The 22,495-nt window shown below is 40.5% G+C and overlaps 1 protein-coding gene across 2 annotated transcripts; it reads right to left on the reverse strand.

Annotated features, from left to right (window-relative positions):
* Positions 1-3,905: 3,905 nt before the first annotated feature.
* hibch (3-hydroxyisobutyryl-CoA hydrolase) lies at positions 3,906-22,494 on the reverse strand. Of its 2 annotated transcripts, none has more exons than XM_026376084.1 (14): positions 22,380-22,494; positions 21,981-22,023; positions 21,251-21,382; positions 20,269-20,353; positions 20,082-20,162; positions 19,902-19,954; positions 14,105-14,183; positions 8,133-8,278; positions 6,993-7,079; positions 6,786-6,844; positions 6,262-6,343; positions 5,302-5,421; positions 5,128-5,161; positions 3,906-4,780 (listed from the first exon to the last, which is right to left on the reverse strand). In XM_026376084.1, exons 1-14 carry the CDS (start codon positions 22,409-22,411, stop codon positions 4,665-4,667), a joined length of 1,149 nt encoding a protein of 382 aa, XP_026231869.1. In that variant the 5' UTR covers positions 22,412-22,494; the 3' UTR covers positions 3,906-4,664. The 2 variants fall into 2 exon arrangements, with proteins under 2 accessions (XP_026231869.1, XP_026231871.1); XM_026376086.1 differs by having other exon boundaries at positions 5,302-5,418; positions 6,259-6,343.
* Between the last annotated feature and the right edge of the window lies 1 nt (position 22,495).

Below are 22,495 nucleotides of genomic sequence, written 5' to 3' on the forward strand. Positions count from 1 at the left end.
CGTTCACAATCCTTTCCTCGTTCCTGCCATCTGGTATTTTTAGGCTGCCTGTGCTGGAAAATAAATCACTGAAATCCTCCCTCTCCCCCTGTCTCTATCCACTCTCTTTCTCTCTGCAGCTGAGGATGAGCTCTAGTCTGCAAGGGAGCAGGACTAACTGTTGCAGCACTGCCAGAGCCACACAGGAATGGGCCTGCTAGCCTGTCCCCCCCAGCAGCCTCTAAGTCAACGCCCACTGCTCTGCGAGAACCTCTGATCGTCGCACATGTTGGCACTCGGACATGGATGACAGCGGGAGCGGATGACAGGAGCCAACACACATCTCCCACCCTAAAGAAAATCAATCCTCCGGAGTATGGGGTGTGTCAAATCCAAGAGGAGCCACTCTGAAACCCAAAATGCAAACTCCACAGAGAAAGTGGAAGGCAAATCCAAGTGGACGAGGGGTGAGAAGGCCTACTTGGTTCACTCAGAAATGGGCTCGCCGGAGAACTCCCCTCAGGTGAACCCAGTGCTGCTGGAGTATGCTCAGAGGCTCTCCGAGGAGATTGTGGCCCGGGCCGTGCAGCAGTGGGTAGAGGTAGACCGCCGCTACAGCGACATCCCCTACATTGAATGCGATGTGCCATGATGTGACGTGGGGAAGTGTGTATGGAAGGGACAGGCCAACCTGTGACTGCTTTGACACTAAAACTTCGACCGACAGCCGTGCTCAGATTGTGCCCACAACCCTGTGATTACCAGTATCAAAAGGTGGAACCTCACTGAAGCAGGAGGTCTTTTGGATATCATCTTTCCCAGACCTTATATGTCCCCTGTATCCCAGCAGGTGTTGGCTCTGCCTGGCTGGACACATAACGCAAAGTAAGAAATCCTATCAGATATTGCCCAGAATCCTAATGTTCCCTTTTGCCAGTGAAAGTCTATCCTGTCCATTGATGCTGTCCCGAGGCCAAGGCTTGCTCTTGTTACGATGGAAGTTATTAATAGATCCCTTCATTTGGTGCAAGCTCTCATTTGAAAACCTTCAGTGGTATCGCCAGTTCAGAAACACACCCAGCTGTCCGGCTCCTTCTGGTCTGACAGAAGGCTGCAAAAAAGGCTCAAAAGCTCAAGTTCTCCCTTAATGGCCTCCCTGGAGGTCCTGTGGTGGAGCTGCAACGAGGAGCATCATCCTCGGCTCTGTGTAATCTCTCTGCCATTATGCAGCCTCCACAACAATGCCCTCGCAGCGTGTTCAGGAAATGATGTGTACAAATGATGGCTTTCCTGCACCTATGGATGTTCAGTGTACACAGAAGCCGTAGACTGACACCGTGAACCAGATCATTGGGGCCCAGCTGTCGCTTCTCCATAAAGAAACCAGGACGTGAGGATTGACACTCTTTTTGAGGAGGATCTGACTTGTCGACAGAAATGGAGTGTAAAAAAAAAAAAAAAAAAAAGTTGGTTTAGGCTATAAACCTGCAGAGATACTGCCACCTGCACTGCTGACGACAGCAGCACAAATATGCAACCCTCAAAACCTACGACATTTCAATCCAGTGTGTATTGAGGATTCCCACGGGTCGGTACCTGGTGGTTTTAATGTTACGGACAGGTGTCAGAACACACAATGTGTTGCACCCTTATGCGCAGCAAGTGGTCAGAGTGGCCTTGCTGACCCCTGTTCACCACAACACCACTTGATTGGTGGATTTGAAATAGGGGCTCACAACTGCCAAAGTCCTTAATGAATGTTACTCTGAGCCCAACACAGGTTAGGAAGTTAGTGTAAACGGTTTTCCACAGAACTGTACAATCCTTGTTCACTGGACAGTGGGGGCGGTGTAGCTACAAGCCAGGGTCTCCGAGATGTGTGCACACGTACTGTAACTGATGTCATTGGGATTTAGCCCAAATTCAAGTCGCTATACTAACACTGCTAAACACTGGTGAGGACACTTCAACCACCCATTGATATTCACAGTTTAGACTCTTGTTGTAGTAATTACAGAGTGCACAGTCAACTAGTAGGAAACAGTAACCATCACAGTACAACACGCTCTAAGAAGCCATAAAACAGTGGCAGATCGTGCCACCACTCGCTTCCTGTCCATGTTCTCTCTACTAACAGTAACAGTTTTTTTCTTTACTGACATCAAAGTGGTCAGTGCCCGTGAACAACATGCGTAAGTCAAATCAGTACAGACACTTTTCAGTTTAAACCCCAAACCGTTCAGTTTTTAGTGAAGAACAGCATGTGTCACTGTTGTGTGAAAGAATGCGTGAGCCTCAGTTTGGTCAGTTCATGTGTTGATTTACATAAAATGCAGAGCACTGACTACAAGCCAGTGGATGCTAATCTGCCTGCTTGGCTACAAAGAAGCACGTCAGCTGGTGTATGTTGAAATCCCAGTGTGATGTCATCACTGAGAACATTTCAGTTTTTTTATTTTTACAAACTGTGGTATCATCTGTGTTTACACACTCACCAGATCACACTCAGATCTGCCTTGTGGTCGTCTATAGGAAACACACTAAACTGGGTTTTCCTTCTTTAGACAACCAGGAGGGCACAAAGAGTTAACAATCAAAACCATTCTTCATTCAAACATCCTTGTCTTCCAGCTGATGCTTTTCACTGTAACTTTTTTCACTTGTTCTTTCTTTGGGATCTCATTTGTCAGCATGCTAGTCCCTAATTCCTCTTAGTGGAAATCTTATGCTGGTTAAATCAAGCAAGCAAATGACCTCAGTTGTATTTTGAGAAACCTGTTCAACGACACCTTTCTTTGCTTAACTCTAAGTATAAGAACAGGCATCAGCCCACTGAAACCAAGTCAATGGTACAGTAATTGAGTGGCTACAGTACGAGGTAAAGCTGAGCACAGGTGATTACAGGGCTCTGACCCTTGTTCCTGCAGCACCTCAGTGTATTTGTGTTGAATCCACAGATGAAGCAGCTGACTTGACTATAAGGTGAAACACAATACGCCTGAAAAATGATGACAGATTCCTCCTGCATCATTTCCATGATTTGTCTGTTGTTAAATAAGTAAAAAATCCAGGAAGTTTATGACGGCTGGTGAATTCATCACCATAGAACATCTTTTACCGTGGTATCAAATTCACTTAACATACATTTAACAAATCACACACGATGTGTAAAAACTGATGATGCCAAAAACCTAGTTCATGCCTTCTATTATTCCTGAAACACTTCATTAATAGTTTGTAGAAAATGGGAGGTTGGAGTACACACATGCTTTTTAATATCGTCTCGACTGTGTCTGTTAAAAAGCTTCATCAAACAAGACGCAGGTGTTCAGCTTTCTGTACGAGAGCGAACACACCAGGTTAAAAGTTCAGCAGCACGAAGGACAAACAACAGGATTTCAAAATGACTGATGGCCAGAGCTTGTTTGAAGAGCAAGCGGCACCCATTAAACTGTGTTGCTGAAGGAAATACTCAGACTGTGTTGTCAATGTTTATGGCGGTTTACTGTCTACAGTATGTAGACGTCATCCCACCCAGTCAGTAAGCTGCATCATGAGCTGTGGAGACTCAAAGAGCGTCAAAGTGCATGTGGCAGCACTGATCTACTATGTAGATCAGATTGAAGCCGAGTTTGAACTACTCCTATTCACTCTGAGAGCTTCATCGTTCACTCTCTGGTCATGCTTGGCTTTTACAGCTCACATGGTTTATTACCTAACATGCAATTAAAATCAATATGTTTACTTTGTGAACTTCGTATCTGAGCAGCAGCTTGGTGCTTTCATGCTGATAACAGAGACGGGTCATTGTTTTACAAGAACACTTTACAGGCAGGTCATAAAATGAGTGACCTCAGTAAGTGCTGTTCTTGTGAACACGACGTGTACGAGCAGTTTGTTGACTCACCAATAAACAATAATTGACATGACATTACCAACTGTTTATTGCCATTTGTTCCAGCAGTGACTTGGGTTAACTCATACATAATGGAGCTAATGAACACTAACGTTTAGGAAGGTTATTTGGTTTCTAAGGGAAAAATCGGCCTCAGAAGAAGTTAAATATGAAAACACACTATCACACAACTCAGGCCGTGAATACACCAGAACAAATATTGATTGACTTCTAAATCTGCTTTCAGTCTTGGGAGTGCTGTGTGAATACTGTATATGGAGCTTTTCTCTATTTAATGAGTGATACCAGTAAAATGTGAATGTTGGGAAAAGATCAAATCTAATGAAATAGAGACAGAATGTCATCTGTATTAGAACAAGTGGCCACACCAGAGAAATACAGATGATACTGATCTGTGTGAGATCAACAAACGCCCACAGGAAATGTAATGAAGCACTCAGCGGTGAGGTCGTTTTCCTTTCCAGTGTCCTCAGGTTAATGCAGCACTGCTGTTTGGCTTCTTTCTCCAACTTACGTAGGAAAGACTCCAAAAGCATTTTAAGTGTGGCACATGTCTCTTCTGCTGCTCATTTCCATTTGTGGCTGTGAACAGGAATCTGAACTTTTCCTCAGCTGCAGAGTAACAGTCTATGTTAGTCTGTATATACGACATATGGGCATAATGACCACTGAAGAGATGTGGGGGCAGCAGTTTACAGAAGACTTAATGGTGTGTGTGTGTGTGTGGGCGGGTGGGTGTGATGAGCAGCAACAGCTGGCTGACAGGACCTCAGAAAGTCAGATCCTTCTCTCCCAGTGAGGAGAAGCATTGATCCACGCTCTGATCAGACACCTCCTCCAGTGTTGACGGGTTCCACTTGGGGTTCTGGTCCCTGTCGACCAGCACTAGAAACACACCACACGCATAGAGGGGGAGGTCAAGATAATACGATGATGACGCAAAGCTTCAACTACGAGGACCAATAACTCATCTGTGACCTTTGTCACAAGTTTCACTATCAGCCTATCATCTGTTGATGTTGAGTTAAGGAAGATAATCTCTACTACAGTCCAGCTTTTAGACAGCTTACACACAGTGTGCATGAAAACTGGATTCTCAGCTTGTAACAACGTTATAACAGACCTGAATTAATCTTCTTGAACTTTAGTTCTTACTTTTCTGTACAATCAATATCTGCTATTCTACATTACAGTAATTCAACACCCACTTTCCATATTCTACAGAGACTCACCAGCTCTTACACCTTCATAGAAGTCCCGGCCCCTCTGCAAAGCAAAAAAATCACAAGGTGACATTTTTCAATTTTACTCAAACACATTGAGTCATAACAAGAGTAAAAATGATGAAAATGAAGCTGACGGATATTGATCAATGCTGCAGTTAGAGCAAGTCTGTTGGTTTGTACCATGCAGGCCTGGCTAAGTCGATACTCCATCACCAACACGTCCTGCAGGCTCAGAGAAGCACCCGCCTGCAGCTGCTTATAGGTGATCTTCAGGGATGTGGGAGACATTTTGGACAAAATCTGGAGGAGGAGACACAGCAAACTTTTATGTAAGAAAGACGGCAATGAAATTCAGCTTTTTGATTACACAAAAAAAAAAGTATGAATAAGGACAAAAATGGTTATACATGGTGGGATGGTTGTACATCCCTGCCTCATACATCTCTAATGTATGAGGCAGGGCAGTGAGTCTGTGGGGTCACAATACCTCAGGCAGAGGGTAATAATAAATATTGGATGGCTGAGCTGACCCCCATTGGGTCCAGTTCACATTTTCATGGTTTGAACGAGGTGGGTGGGGGTGGGGGTGGGTGAGGGGTGTTCTAACTAGAGGCGCACTGATTCGGGATATTGTTCAGCATCCTTCTGATATCAATGAACATCCTTCTGTGAAAAACTACAGTAAAGTGAGAGGAATCACATCCAAAAAAAGAGTCAATTTTCTGGAATAAAGGTTTTGTGGTCTGCTGAAAGCTCTGAAATCAGGAGGGATTTTGGTGCAGTCAACAAGGCATGAGACAAACACTAACCCCATTAAGTGCTTAGTCTGCTAATTACTCACATGAGCCCTGTCACCCACAACATTAACAGGGTGGTGGTAATGTTGTGGCTGATCTGTGTATACTGCAAGTCAAATAATGTCGTGGCTGCAGTCCAGCTCTGTCAGTTGGAGTTAGCTGATGCTGTGGTCAGCACAGGAGTCTTTAGCAGTACTTTCAGATAGCCTCTATACCTGCAGTGAAGTGGACATGTGTTCTAGAAACACAGACATTATCACCAAGCATCTGCCCCAGGGTTACCAGATACGTTTACTCTGTAGCATGTCACTGATAGGGATTAAGTTGTAGGTCAAGAGCATACCTCAGCTTGTTTCTTAGAGAACTCCGAGCCATCTGCCTTCAGATTCTGCAATATGCCCTCCACACTGCTGGAGCTGAACAGCCTTAAGGGAGAGACAACATGGATTTAGGCTTTTAGCAGGTTACCTCAATTTAGGTAGGTGTTGTTGAGACAGACATTACCTAACTTTGTCTGTTTAGAGTCCAACTTTCAATAATAAGTCTGGTGATCTTCTGTTTTTCTCATATCAAGAACAAAAATGATTTTATTTATGTAATTTCAGCACCAAATATTCATTTACAATGGTCTATAGACTATTTACTGTACTTTAATTAGAATTTCTGTCCTCAGTGGCAAGGAACACTACAGACAAGGTGGGAAAGATGCAAAGATTGAGAGAAGAGAGTGCCACGTTGTATGTTTTGGTCCTTTCATGGCAGTTGTTGACTCTACTCTGCCTAACCCTTAACCTACTAGTAGTTTTGCCAGTACACCACTAAAATTATACTTGGGAGTGTTTGTGAACACAGGAGTTCAAAGTCTACCTGTCGATATCCGACATGTGTTGGTGCAACACAAAGGGCTTCTCAGAATCCAAAGTGCTCTGGATAGAAAGATCACAAATATTAATAACAGAGATGCAACTTCACACTAAGGTTTTCAATCAATCAAATCAAATCAATGCCTGTTTAAGCTTGTTTTGGTTTGTATGTTTGTATAGTAAGAGTTGGGACTGGTCTAAGGATTCTAACCTGGTTCTGGTAGGAGTCTAACACTCTGGAAACGTTCTCAGCAGAAGAAGACTTCAACTCCACCAGCTCCCTCTCCAGGTCTGGGATCTAATGAAGTAGAAGGCTTGAAATTAACAGTAGCCACAAAAACACATGAATTTGTTGTCTGTCTGACAACTAACCCTCTGTTGTTTCTCTGCTAAGCACCTAGGCTGTGTGCCTCTCTCTCTCTTTTTTCTCCCTCTCTCCCTTGTGCCTTCTATCCTTCTTCCAGGTTCTCGTCATGGGAGGAAGCTGAATGTTTCAAGTCCTATCAGCTGGTTGCACCAGGAAACCTCTGTTAATCTCCGTGATCATGTTCTGTCTGTTGCTTGTTACCATCTGCTTCTCTCACCTCTTTATACTCACCCCAACCGGTCGAGACAAATGGCCGCCCACCCTGAACCTGGTTCTGCTGGAGGTTTCTTCCTTTAAAGGGAGTTTTTCCTCTCCACTGTGCTTGCTCAAGAGGGACTGTTGGGTTCTCTCTGTAACTTTATAAGGTCCTGACCCTATTATGTCAAGTGCCTTGAGATTCTGTTTTCTGATTTGGCTATATAAACAAATTGAATTGAATTTGTGTTTCGGGTTTGATACACACACATAAAAAGACCCATGGCAGTGTTGTGTAGGAATCCACAAGTCAGGACAGTCCTGCTACGTTAACAGGCAGCACATTAATCACAATCTCAAGTGAGATGCTTTTCCAAGTTTCTTTGTAAAAATTGTCTAAGTAAATTTAATCTGCCCCACTGTTCATGTGTCCTCAAAATCAAGGTTACAGTTTTAAACAGACTTTGCCGCCCACTGTGTTGATATTATGCCAACAGGAAGACAAACACAACCTTCCCCTGATCTGCCAGTGTCTGTTGGCTCCTTTAGACAATAGGAACCCAGTGACTCAGCATCTGGTTTTACAGTAGAGCTTTCACCTCACCTCCCACCATGTACCTGCCATGCATGCATCCTTGAAGCACAAGTACCACTCACATTTAAACTGTGCATGGGCTGAGAAGCAACTGAAATGAATACATAGAAGAATCCTCGTTGTTGGGCTTGTCAGTCATTTGTCTGCAGTTATTTTTTAGGAGTGCATGTTGCGTCTATGTATTATTTCTGTACCTTCTTAGACTCTACGAAGTGAGTGGCAACTCCTGCTCTCTGCACATCGCGTCCCTTGAGACGGAAGCCCGTCAGAGCCAGAAACAGTCCCAACTTGCCCCGAAGCCTCGGCAGAAAATGGCCACCACCGACATCAGGAAAAAGCCCTGATAAAATGAAGTGGAAAGTTCTGCAATTAAATGTGTTTGTGAATATTTTATGTGCATGTCATAAAAAACAATACAACTATCTCTCACTTTCATCCTGTCAAATACCCCATCAGCAGCACATCAACGAACCATGTGACTTTAACTTAAAGCTTGGAATTTCCCTTAAAAAGACATGAGAAATAAAGATATTATCTACTGCTGCTTTATAGCAAATAATTGAAAACATTGACTGTAGCACTGACGTGCAGAGTGTAAAAAATGTCAGATTTCAGCATTGATCTCCACACTGCTCCTCCATCATTAGACCCCAACTCACACACAGATTTACTGTATGTACAGTATCATTAAGGCCAACCATTAACACATTACAACACATGACAAATGTGGCTTACCCCCATTTATTATTATGAACTCTTATGTCACAATCCACAGGCCTAATGTTTACTACATCCAATTCTCTCCTGTCAATGTTTTCATTTGATTTCAGGGTTTCTGAGAGGAAACAAGATTCCACTGGTCACAGATGGTTTTCTAACAGCTCTGCTAGTGTGGCGTGAGGCAACAAGGGGGGTGAATGGAAGAGAGAGAGGGATTAGCTGAGCTGACCTGATTCACGGCTGAAAATGTAATATCATAAATGTGTCAGATTATGGCTCTTGTTCAGAATGCTCGCAGGGCTGGGTCAAATGTGCTAATCCCACCACAGTAGGGGTTAAGTCCAACACACTGCAGTGCAGTAAGTGTTACAGAGAAGTTGGGTAGCTCAGGTTTGAGGTTATTTTCCTCAGTATGCCCAGAAACTCACATAGGGCCTTTTTCCACAGCGTATATTCAAACTGGTCATAGGAGCAAAGCACAGGTGTAATCATTGTCAGTGCTCTCTATGAGCTGGCACTTCACTGGCTCCACTTCATTAACCTTAACCATAACCATAACATCTCAAACCCTAACCATACTCTATCCTTGAAGCAAGTCATCAATGATTTTAAAATGTGGGAAAACCACGTCCCCACAAATAAGTGTGTAGTGAGATTTAGGTCCCCATAATGTGAGTAAGACTTTGTACACCTCGACATTTCAGCTTTTATTTCCAGATGTTTATATATGGATCCGATTCACAACTTAGAAGGTAGCAAATTTTGTTTAATACTACCTATTTTTTCTGTGTCTTTGACCTATTGACATCACCAAACTTTAACTATCTGGTTTGCATGTTGGTTACACTTCTTAACTATAAATTCAGTCTGAACAAAATAATCAATGTAATAGGACACACCTGGGCAACAAAACACACCTGTCACATGAAAAATGGATGGGTTCAAACAAAAGGTGCCATCTTCTAAGTTGTTTATCATATGATCCAGACATACCTCTGGCCTCACCGTTTCAATACTTTTGTGTAATTTCTAAATGACTGCACTGGAATCTGAACCATTTCAAGACTATATTTTGTCTAACATTCCTATATTTCAAGAAACCCTCTGCATATTATTGGCATACTTCAGTGGAAAAAACACACTCCCCACGGTGAGTATAGTTACAGTAAACTCAGTCCAACAGAGGGTCTCATGAGATGATTCCCTCCCAGGATCGGGACTAAAATAAGCAAGTAGGGTCTCAAAGCAGCTGCCGTCTCTGCAGTGTAAAAAAAATACCGTTACCGAAAAGAAACGGTGCAGTGTGAAGTCAACATTTGTGATCGCAGACAGGACGTGCTGATTATGCCGGTGCAAACGCCTGGAAGTCAAGAGCTTTTAGTAAAAACAGTATTGAACTGTTATGACCACATCAGCTTGTAAGAGGATTAGCCAAGATTTCCTGTGCTCTAGCCAAAGTGACTGGAGTGTTTTAAAGACACCAGGAGATGCTTTTTTTCCTTTTCACCAGTAAGTACTGAACCACACAGACAGACAAGACAGAGAGATGGATACAGGAATTAACACTTGCAGACACTCCCTGATAGACATTCGTACTGTATTTCAGTCCCCTTGTATATTCAATCCTCAGACTGAGTAATGTAATTATCATCCCATTTCCTCCCACTCTTCATTGTGGTCTTGCATCGGAGGAAATCATACACAACTATAAAATCAAACCAAACAAGAATCTTCGCCTTTTTCTTTCTGCCACACTCATTTACTGACAACTGACAACATAATGTTTATCCTCACCCTGTTCCAGACACCTGAGTCAGATAACGCTGCACAGCAGTTCACATCAGCTGAAGATTTACTGTGGAGTTGGCACGCAAGTGTTTGTGTGTCAACAAGAGGATGATGTCCTTGGAGGTTTACAAGTGTGAGTTAGTAAGTGAGCACAGCCAATTTAGAAAATGAAGACGAAAAAAATACTAGATGCATTGTCAACCTGTCACCTAAGTCCAACTCAAGTATAAATCTGAGCAGAATGTGTAACGTTTGATTGGAAAATAAAAAACAACAACTAAACAATAGAAACTGCAAAGTTAATTTTAGTTTAGTGAAATTGTCTTTTTCTTTTTGCATATCAATATATAGTTAATAGTTTGGACCTTGTTTTAACTTTCTATAAATGAACTGATATAGAACAAATGGATGGAAATGCCAAATAGAAAATGAAAAAAACAAAACAACAACAACAACAACAACAACAAAAAAAACATAATTTCAGATTCAGAATTAAGTGTTTCCATTATCAGTTGATAATGCGTGTACACAACCACCAGCACCCACCCATCCCGATCATCTATTATAATCACTGAAATTGGAACATCCAATTTGTTAGGTATTATCCCTTATGTATGAAGTGAACAGACTGACTGAGAAGACACTGAGAAGATTAGCTGTCTGGTCATTTCACAGACTCATTCTAATCAAAACTCATTGTCATTAATGCTTTGATGTAATAATGAATAAAATGTACACTCGCCTTCATAAGAAGTTATAGAAATGTGAAAATAGATTTAAGTGACAACAGGTTAGTTTAAGCCATAACATCAGATGCAATTTGTTAGTTGTTAGTTTGTTACTAATCTCATCAGCGCCTGAGGAGAAGGCCATCTGTCTGCAGCAGTCAATTAGCTAATGAGCAGCTATGGCTTAATGCCCTGGTGATTGCCATTTACACTCGAGGAACTGCCTTAGACAAAAAAGCACAAACATAAATTCTGATTTTTAAAGTACAACAAGCCAAGGTTTACAACTTTTCTACATGTAAAATGTCTACATGTCCATATAATTAACTGGAGCTAATGCAGACATTAAAATGTTTTGTTGGAGTGAAGTGAATTTAGAGTGAAATGAGGACATAATGTTCATTAACTATTATGGTCTGTGGGAAAGCTACAGCTCAACTACATTAGCGTGGTTCTGTTGCCATGATGAATGCATTTAGTGTAGGTTTCCATTATCAGATTCTCATGGGATGTACCGCAAATCAGGGCTAGACCATGCAGTTGAGATCAGTATATCATATTAATAATTACTATATACTGATCTGTATCACAATATTTAAAATACACTTAAACTAACATGCAGAAGAGGTTTCGCTGGTTTATTTGGTGGATTACCAACATGGTGTGGGATGATATATATCAAGACAAGATAAGAATTAGTTAACAAAATAACATTTACATAGTAAATGCATTTTGTTCATTTCCACACAGTCACACAGCAACCAGACACAGTCCAAGGGCAAGTAAGAGAATATTCAGGACAATGACCTTGACATCTGACCACTGAAATCCAATAAGGTCATCCTTCAGTCACTTGTGCCAAATATGAAGAAATTCACTCGTGGTATGTGATATTGCACTCAAGAATCACATGAATGTGAAGTCACAGAGACTGGATGGACATACAGATGTATGAGCAAGCCTCCATCCCTGGCTGTCAACATATCTACACATACTATGTCTCACAACTGGAGAATCTGACACAGACAGACAGTAGTTGAAGATACACATCATGGTCGGACACACAATTTCACTTGACCAAATTCGGTCCAAGCACGTCACCTCCAACCTGGTGAAAAACAAGAGCAGTTATGAAGATAAAACTCTTTGTAGAAAATTTTCAAAAACAAGAAGAAACTGCGATGTGTAAGAGCAGTCTCAAAAAAAGCAGAGATGAGGTGGAGGTGAAAAGGTGTAGGTGGATCAGGTGTAATTTCACTTCAACAAATTCTATCAAGGCATAAAACAAGCCTGTCTGAAGGAGCAATGTAGCTGCAGACTTAGCAGCAGCCAAGTGTCTAGCAGCAGCTACTGATAACGGTTCAAAGGTAAACTCACTGGATCCAACGAGGAAATAAGAAGGGATTTTGTTAGGTTTTTGTGAGCAGAGATGTAGGAACAGTTCCTAGTCGCTCAGGATACAGCTATCACTAAACTTAGACCACATCTTGTGCTGTAGTCAGAAGCAGAGTGGGTTGTGAATTTTGTGGAGCTGGCAGTTCATGTGAGGATGCAATACATTAACATTTAGTTATTTGGCAGATGCTTTTATCCAAAGCGACTTAGAAGTGAGATACAAAGCAAGCAAATATCTAAGCCAAGGAGGCATACTTTAAAGTGAAGTGCTCTAGAAAGAGTTGTTTCAGTTTCAGATGGTAAAAGTGCAAAATACACGGCCTGTCCCAAAAAAAACAGTCACCACCTGGATTTAACTAAGTAAACAAGTAAGAGCCTCCCATTGGATAATTACTGCATTGATGATTATGTTTCAGCTGGCAAGAAGTTATTTAACCATAACTGATGCAGTGAGCAGCTTCTCGTTTCTTTTTCAACCATGTCAGAGACACATCCTGTGGTCGTGAAAAAGATGTTAATCTGTTTTAGAAGGGTCAAATTATTAAACTACTAAACTGGGTTAAGAACTGTCCAAAAGAAGAAAATCATGTGGTCTGATGAGTCCAGATGTACCCTGTTCCAGAGTGATGGGAGCATCAGGGTAAGAAGAGAGACAGATAAAGTGATGCACCCATCATGCCTAGTGTCTACCGTACAAGCCTGTGGGGGCAGTGCTATGATGTGGGGTTGCTGCAGTTGGTCTGGTGTAGGTTCAGCAACGTTATGTGTCTAAAGAATGAGGTCAGCTGACTAAGCAAATTTTTGAAAATTGAGAGTGAAGCAGCCGAGCGTGCAGAGGTGGGTAGATTGTTACACCATTGTGGAACCACAGAGCTGAAAAGTTTTGCCTGCAGAGATCTGAAAAATGGTGTAACATTGGTCCTTTCTGGCTGATCAAAAATGAGACGTGCTGCTGCATTTTGGATAATCTGGAGGGGTTTGGTGGTGCGTGCTGGTAACTGTGTCAGTAATACATTGCAGCAATAGAAATGGCCTATGAGAGAAAAGGTTTAGATACACAGAATTGGCAGAGGTGGGCTGTGTAGGGATTTTATTTTTGTTAAATGAATTCACTATAAGAAGACTTAATGAGCCTAGAACAAGATAAAAGAAATAAAAAAACATGTATAGCAATAAGTGTAGTCATGTAGACTACAATGTAATGTGTTGATTAAGGTTACCAATATTTTCTATACAGGCTAAATAGTAAAATACTAACCATTACTTTGAAAAGTAATAAAAAAAAAATTCATTGTGCCATCAGAAGGGTGGACACAATTAAATATCATTAATTGGATTATATTTGACATCAAATTAGCACTTTAACACTGATGTTTCACACAGGAAACATCTGGAAAAATGATGACTGGATGGGCACCCGAAATCACAGCAGCTATTAATTCATGGGCTCGATCACTCATTGATGTTGGTCAACTACTTCCCCCATTATCCTTCCCTCAAGGAAGCCGGCAGGCGGCGTAGCTGGACAGTCTTACCAATGGCAGTCTCTGGCATGGCAAACAGCGTCTTCTCAGTGGCCACTCGAAATCGTCCATGTACTGACAGACCTACACCCTGAAGGTGGAGCAGAACAAGAGCTACTATTATTGTTATAATGAAAGTATGACATATGACACTGAGAAAACATTTGTGTGATGTTGATGTTAAGAAAGCTACGTTAAGAAAGCTGTGTCTGTGTGGTGAAGGCTAATGGCATTTCCAGCACAGCAAGAACTTTGTCAGATTAAAGGGTTACCATAGATACATACACTTGCATACATCCTCAACTCATATACATAACACATTATAAGATAAGTAAGAAATTAAAGGAAAAATTTGCAATGCTTTACTGCTACAATCCAGAGGGGATCTAGTGGTTCTGTTATGCTGTGGGTGGCATTTCCTAGCATTGTTTAGGTCCACCTCTCTTTAGAGGGAAGTCACTGCAAATCAATACAACATTGTTCTGGGTGATCACCTTCATCCTATGATAAAACGATTATATCCCGATGATTATGGTGATTATGCTTTCATCCTTAAGGCATAAGGGGTCACTGACTGTGTATGAAAATGACCCGATTCATGTGCTACGGCCTCCTGTAGTCATCAGATCCCAACTGAACATATATTCATATATTCTAAGAGATTTTAGACCAACATGTTCAACAGAACTCTCAACTGCCATCATCAAAACTCCAAATAAGGGATTATCTTTAGGAAGAGTTATGTCCCATCCCTCCAGTAGAGTCCAGAGACTTCAACATTGCCAATATTTACATTTACATTTTGTTATTTGGCGCTTCTATTCAAAGCAACTTACAAGTGAGGTTCAAAGCAAGCAAATATCCAATATGAACTGAAATAGTTCTGGCAGCATGTGGTAGCCATTTTTCCTAGTCCCTGAGGAGATACTGTAGTTATCCACATCGTGACAGGAGGTTCTTTGGTCTCTATGTCATCCATTACAATCATAGAATTCAACTGGGGCAATATCCCTTTCTTAAACTACAAGCTAAGATTTTGCCAATAATTAGAATGATAAAATAGATTTCTTAAAGCAACCACACAGAATTAATAATTAATTAATTTATTAATCATGTCCTTTAACCAAACAGCAGAAAACAAGCAGACTGAGCTCTCATTAATGCTTTTATGCCAGACTTTGGTAAAATGGATAGCGCAATGAAATGTAAATCTAAAAAATGATTCAGCCACGGGGGTTGTGATTGGATGCTGAACTGTGCACAAGGTCATTTACTGGTCAAGTAAAAGAAGAATCCAATATGTTGTTGAGTGGTGGTGATTAATTTAAGATTCATGATTCAAAAAACTTTATTAATCCCAGAGGGAAATTGTTTTGCCTTGTTACAGTTGTTCCCAACACAGACAGAAAGAAAGGGAACCACAAACAGAAAGGATCCACACCAACACAAATACAGAATAACATCAATTCAGAGAATTATATATACAGAATATGTAATATGGATGAAAATAGAATAAAAATGGGTCAATAATTATAGTCCAGGCTGAAATGACAACAGATATATGACAAGAAACTGTCAGTTCCCCCTCCCCTTACTAAGGGGGGAGGAATTAATGGCCGTGTAAGGTCATCAGGTAAATCCCCCTCGTACCCACACGAACTGGAGGCTAGATAAAAACCAGTGATTCATTTCTTTTAATGAATTCTCTAGATGCGTTGTCAGGTCACATGAATCAATAGCTCATGTGCCCAAGAACTAAGGAGAAGTCACAACTGAATTGCCTTGAACTGTCTTCAAATGTTTTGGCTATTCATCTGTTCAATTCCCCAAAATATTTAGTTTACAAAGACAGAACTAATCTGTTTGCTTCATCAGTAATTAATATTTAGTATTGTAATTATATAATATAGTAGTCAACTGGTGCAACATGAACGCAATGTGCTGCGGTGCAGTGAATTACTTATATTTACAATTAGTTATTTGACGCTTTTATCCAAAGTGACAAAGTGACTACAAAGCAAGCAAATATCTAAGCCATGACAAAGAAGGTTTTGCCTAGAATCGTTCGAGGTGAGGTGGGAGGACAACAATTCTCAGATTGGTTAGAGGGGTGAGCCTCTCATTAAGTCCCATTATGAGAAAAAACATCTGTAATATATCACAGTGAACACATAAATGTCACCTGCTGAATCAAGCCTGTGTGATTACAGTTGACAAGCTGTCTTCACTCTTGCTCTAGACAGCTACAGAGCTGTGCTGCTGGGTTTGCCTTTGAGGCTGGGTGACAAGTGACCACAGAGAATCACAAATATCTGATGGCTGGAAACTACACAGACCTCTGCCAAGTGGGGCTGTGTTTGTGAAAGACCCAGATCTCAATACAAAAAGCAAATGAGGCACACAGAAGAGACAGTCTGTAACTTCTTTCAGCTTACAACATGAAATACATGATGACTGTACTTCAACACGCCAGCACAGGCACAGGTTTATTGTGGCACAGAAACAGGAAATATAAAGGTATGCCTTTGTACCAGTGATATGTATGTGTATAAGTATATAAATGTTAAACTAGGTGTGTGCTGTTACATTAATCTATAGAACACCCAAATAAACAAAATGGAGGACATTATAAAATAAATACAATGTAAATTAGCACTGTCCAGACTTTAACCATTAATTATTTTATAATTTCATAACGTTTCATAATGACATGTTTATCTCAAAACTGCTAAAATCACTTAATCCTTCACAAATAACTACACAATTAACTATTAGCCACCTCAGCAACAGGTGAGGTCCTGTTAGCTACAGCAACATTAGTGAATAATAATAATAATAATGTCCATACTGCTAACTCAGGTAGAGGGATAATGACAGTGTCACCTGTTAATAGCGTCTTAATAGGCCTCATCACTGAAGACATTTTGACTTGCTTAATAATGGTTAAATTCCATTTAGCATCATCCCGTTTTGGTGTTGTGTTTGTCCCTACTGGAACTCTTGAATCTTGTGAAAAGGGTGAGTTCAAATTTACACCTTCTGTATTCTGTGATGCTCACAAATAACATTTTCTTTTGTTAAATAAAAACAATGTCCAAAAAAAACTGTGTCTCTTAATTTAGCCCACTACTATGGACATTTTGGAGTTTCATAAGAGCAAGTTATGTTTCAGCAAAACATCTAGAGTTCCTCCTCTTATCTTCATCTATTATTAGACTGAATAAGTCATGAAGAACAAAGTGCGCTTGATTAAGTTAAATGAGCTGTATACGTTAAAGCAGCCATTAACTGTAGCCATTAAACTGTAGAAATAATATAACCTAAAAACAACAAATGATGCAAAAAAAAAAAAAAAAAAGGTCTTTATGCATTGATCATTGGATGAATCCAGAGGAATGAGGGTCCGTTTTATTTCCTGGCATCTGAGTTTCACCATAAAAGTAGTGGAACATTGTTACATGGTGTGTGTGGTACCACCAATCACCATATAAGAACATGTCCCCACATCCTCCTGTAAACAATGGAAATGTACAAAAGAGGAGCATGTTTATAGCTCATGCTTACAAACAGAACAGAGTGCAGAATTTACAACCAGGCGGGCAGAGTTTACACTGACTAAGAATGTGGAGAGGTTCATAAAGCAATCATTAGGATATAGGGTTTACTTAATATACACCAAATATTGATATAGCAGGTGAGGTGAATTGCAATAAAATGATGTAGAGCAACTGTCTCATGCTTCAGCACACCACCTCTGCTCTGCACAGAAGTGAATAGCTGACATGATGCACAGAGAGACAGGTACATATTCCATGTTCAACCACTCCACTGTGCTCAAAGGATTCCCCTTAAAAACAGGCACTCCGTAGACTCTGGAAGATGAGGACCTTAAAGCGGGATCAAAATTTGTTCTGTTTGTCATCAGGCAATGCGGGCATTAGCAAATAAGAGCTCAGTTCTCCAGGAGAAAGAGATTAGCCAAACAGCTTTGGACAAATATCCATCAGCTGGGCAGCAGCCTCTATGCTGCCCAGTTAAGAACTGTCATACAAACAGTCAGTGTGCGGAGCCTATAATACGAAACTATGTAAATGTTTGAAATCTGACAAGGAAACACAAACACTGGGAAGAGAATGAGAGACATTGTGTCCGCTCAAACGCAAAGCAGCACATACAGATTAATAACACTTCAGCGTTCGCAGACCTTAATTCTAGGGATTTAATACTTGGAGAGCGGTGAATGATGTGCGTGCGATGAGATCCCTCTGATGTAACAACTGGAATGACTCTCCTCCCTGTTGGTTTACGATCACTAACACAGAAATACTAGTTCTATGTGGGAGTTCTGCCCCGAGCTCAGAGCAGATCCTCGATCAGGGGACTGTGGTGCCTCTCGGACATTCCTAAATATAGACCTGGCTTGTTTTTATAACCGCTCACACATCAAACAGCAATGACCCTGAGGATGGCTTAACTCAACATTAGTGTCTTGTCTTTGCCATCATGGCAAATACAGAGGTAGGCATCAACCCACTTTACTCTCACAGTCATAAATCCACAGGAAAAAAGCAACGAAAATTAGTGTGCAAATCATAGGAAAACATGCCAGCTTTAAATGTTTCCGCTGGGATGATGAACTGACGTCAAAGCACAAAGTAGACTGAATACTGAGGCTGACTGGTGTACTGTACATTAGGACTGAGCACTCAGCTGTTGCTTGCATCTACTACCACATGTTCCCTGTTATTGTTTTTTTCAGTTTTGTTCTGACAAATAAATTACAGCTTCTGCCTCCCTTTGAAAGGAAAATGATAAGTGATCATATCATTATTATCAAGACTGTCCAAACACAGACAGAAGACATGAAAACAAGATGATTTGTTTAGGTTCACGGCTTCTAGGATTCACTGTGAAATCCTGACACACAATACCAAACTGAACAACTTACAACTGAAATACTAATAAAACAAAAATTCTTAATTTGTCTGTACTGGTGTTTCATAGCATATATGAATACAGGTGAGATCAGGAAATGATGAACATGTCAGAGTCTACATTGACAAATGAACTAGTTTTGCCCACTGAATTTTTAAATCAATACATAGACATTTATCATTTCAAAGTCAAGGATCAACATATTGATCTGTACTACACACGGCTGTACAAATTCTTTAATTGCAGGAGTTTAACTACAGCTCAAGCTAATGATTGTTCAGGGAGTCAAAGGGTGAGGGTATTTGTTGTGCAAAAGGGCTTGTTAGGTCTTCAAACTGACAGACGTGATCCCGCAGCTACTGGAGTAAGATTAGAGTCAGGGTACAGACTCATCCAGGTACAGTGCCTCCTCCCGCACCAATTTGGGATCTAAGTGATCTCTGATAAATGAGTCACTGTGCAGCTCTCTCTGAATTATAATAATCCGCTAAAATAAGTTTAATAAGTAATCCGACTTATTATTATGGGGAAAAGGTACAAATTTTGATTCCAACCATTTCTGACACCTGGAGGGAAAAACAGCGACAGCAACAATGTTGTGTCACACTTGATTTCATCCAATCAGAGGTCATACTGTCACTAAGCAGCAGGTAACAGTGGAAGACGATTCCTTACTGACACCTACTGGTGAACTTGAATATCACAGCTCATTGAACAAGCTGCACTCAGTGTAAAATGAGTACAAACTCCACCAAATCAAATCATGCTTTGTTTATAGTTATTAACAGAAAGGAAAAACCTACCCAAAGAACTATGGTGTAAGCTTGTAACCTAACAATATAATAGAGATATATTAAAAAATAAATTAACTTACCCCTCCCATTGTTATTCCATCGATAAGGGCAATATATGGCTTCCTGCATGTTCCTTGAAAGATAAAAAATGTGTAAAAACAAGAAGCAAAACCAATTTTAAACACACAAACTAATAAAGCACTGTGTGGAAATATATAAGACATGACAATAGGTAAATGAATATCAACAGAAAAGCGTACCTATCGCATTGTTTAGAATGTACTCCTCACGGAAAAAGTCCTGTGCAAGAGAGTCACCAAGCTTTCCCGCTTCTGTGACCGCTGAGAGGAACAAACAGAACTATAATGAAGTAGCATGTCTCTGCTACAGTCATGCTGTTGCACATAAATGCTCCTCACTGACTGAACCTGAAAGGCTGTTGTTTACCTCTGATGTCTCCACCAGCACAGAAGGCCTTTCCACCAACTCCTTTGATAATGATAATGTCAGTCTCAGTGTCATTTTCCCATTTCTGGAATCAAAAAATAAGTAGCAGCAAATTTAAAGAAGACTATCATGGAAAACTAAAAGCAAGTAATTGTACTGATTAGTTTTGAGTCTAGACAGACAATAAAGGAGCGACAACTATTGAGTATTGGCAATTGAGCTTAAAAATGTTGTGGTTCTGGTAGAGAGGCTGAACCTAGTTTGGGAAGACATAACTGTGACACATGTTGTAAGTGGACCCAGCACTTGCATTGTCTGCAGACTTCACATTAAGAAACTAACACAGAGTCTGCAGAGATGGCAGATTCAGCTCCGGGTGATGTTCAGAGACTGTACATGTCATGAATGTACAAGAATCTATTTTTCACAAGTGCTGCTGAGGTGTTTAGTGTTCCAAAGTGTTGGGGCTGTATCAAAACCTTGCACCAAAGACAAACAAACAGAAATCAAGTTTTAAAGCTAACTGTGCATGTAATAATAGCTACTGTTACATTGTTTATTTAATTCCTAGAAGACTGGGGAAGGATGTTGAACGTTCAGAAGCCTAAATCTTTCAAGGCAAATTAAGTGAGCAGGTTTTCCGTCTTTAGATCTGCAACAAGAGAAAGCAGATATTTGTACTGCAGGTTTTGGTCTTGGTGTCAGATCTGTTACACCTCTAGGGCAATTCCTGCAAAACTTTCTGTAACATTCTGAAGTATGTAGGGATCGTATTTCCTGTGTAAAACAGTGTGTAATAGAGTTCTGTAGAGGATACGGGTGCTTATTCCTTATGAGCTCTCTTCTCTTGTTAACATCACCAAGCAACACCACACTCAATGAGATACTAAGAACCATTTCTGATCATTAACACACTGCTGCAACAAACGACACTTACATTTCCATTCTTTCTTTAATGTTTGCCCCATTAAGGTTTTCTCACCTTAAGCTGAGGGGAGATCTGACGAATCATTGACAGGTTGAGGGCATTCAAAACTTTAGGCCTGTTCATGGTGATCACACCAGCTCTGCCCACCTTCTCCAGGAGAACCTCTGGCTCCACATGACTGGACATCTGCCATGAAACATAAACATGTTTATGGTTTGTGACTCAGTTTAAATAGTAAAGTGAGCAAACAATTTTAACAGAATAAAGAACAATATCAATGATGATATCAACAGTAGAGCAAGTGTACCGAACAGAGTTAAGTACTGTCTGAAATAGACTCACCCAAACCGTGCTGCTCAGAGGATACTTACTCTTTATTTTTACTATATAAATCTGTAAAGTCTTGACCTCACTACTTGATTTTGTTGTGATTGGCTTTATATAAATAAACTGAATTGAACTGAATTACGAAGAAAATTATTCTCAACACAAAACGTGACAAAGTACACTTGCATTCAATGACTTTATGCTGAAACCAGTTAAAAAGCAATATAGGTTTGGTTCATTGTTTATTCTGCTGTTAAAAATTAGTGACAGACAAATACACATTTTTATCAATATTGTTTTTATATTATTTTACCTATCGTTAGGTAAAATAAATAGCATTTGTATTATATTAGCTACAGAAACAAATGATATTAGTGTGTCTTATATAATTTTAGTATAGTATATTGAAAAACTACAGAGGCTACAGAGGGACATGTTGGGAGATGAGGGGGCTCACCATGTGACCCTGGATTCGCTGCAGTCTGCTGAGGGACCTCAGTCTGGAGGAAACATTCAGGACAGGGTGGGGGCAAACATCAATAACTAATGTATACACTCTGGACACTTAGGATGTGAAAACCTTTGATTTAAATAATCAAAATTAATGAACTAGTAAATTCATCAGTAGCATTATGCCAAGTTCAAATTCACATCAACGCCCACTCTGGGATGCTGGATACACACATGTAGACTCTGTCATACTGTATGTTTTCATTGCACTAATTCACAGTTCAGCTTTTATCACGTGTGACATTACAAAAGAAGAAACTTCACTTTTGATGCTTGCATATTCTGCATAGAAACACCTGACTACAACGTATAGACTCGGCTACAAACGTCGTCACATGTCACCAACCTGTATGTGGAGGTTAAAAGCGTTAAGGACATTATTATTTGCGGCTTTTGTCGCGTTGCCAGTAGCTGCACTTCACAGCTGACAGATTTCTCCTCTCAAGTTTTTTTTGCCTTTAC

This window comes from Anabas testudineus, chromosome 21 (assembly GCF_900324465.2).
Source record: "Anabas testudineus chromosome 21, fAnaTes1.2, whole genome shotgun sequence".
Taxonomy (NCBI): Eukaryota; Metazoa; Chordata; class Actinopteri; order Anabantiformes; family Anabantidae; genus Anabas; species Anabas testudineus.

Coding starts and splice junctions, on each gene's coding strand:
- hibch (XM_026376084.1), bottom strand. CDS start 22,411: ATGTCCTTAACGCTTTTAACCTCCACATACAG. Junction 6,845..6,992: donor TAGACTCCTACCAGAACCAG/GTTAGAATCCTT, acceptor CTTTCTATCCAG/AGCACTTTGGATTCTGAGAA. Junction 5,422..6,261: donor TCTCTAAGAAACAAGCTGAG/GTATGCTCTTGA, acceptor CTCCTCCTCCAG/ATTTTGTCCAAAATGTCTCC.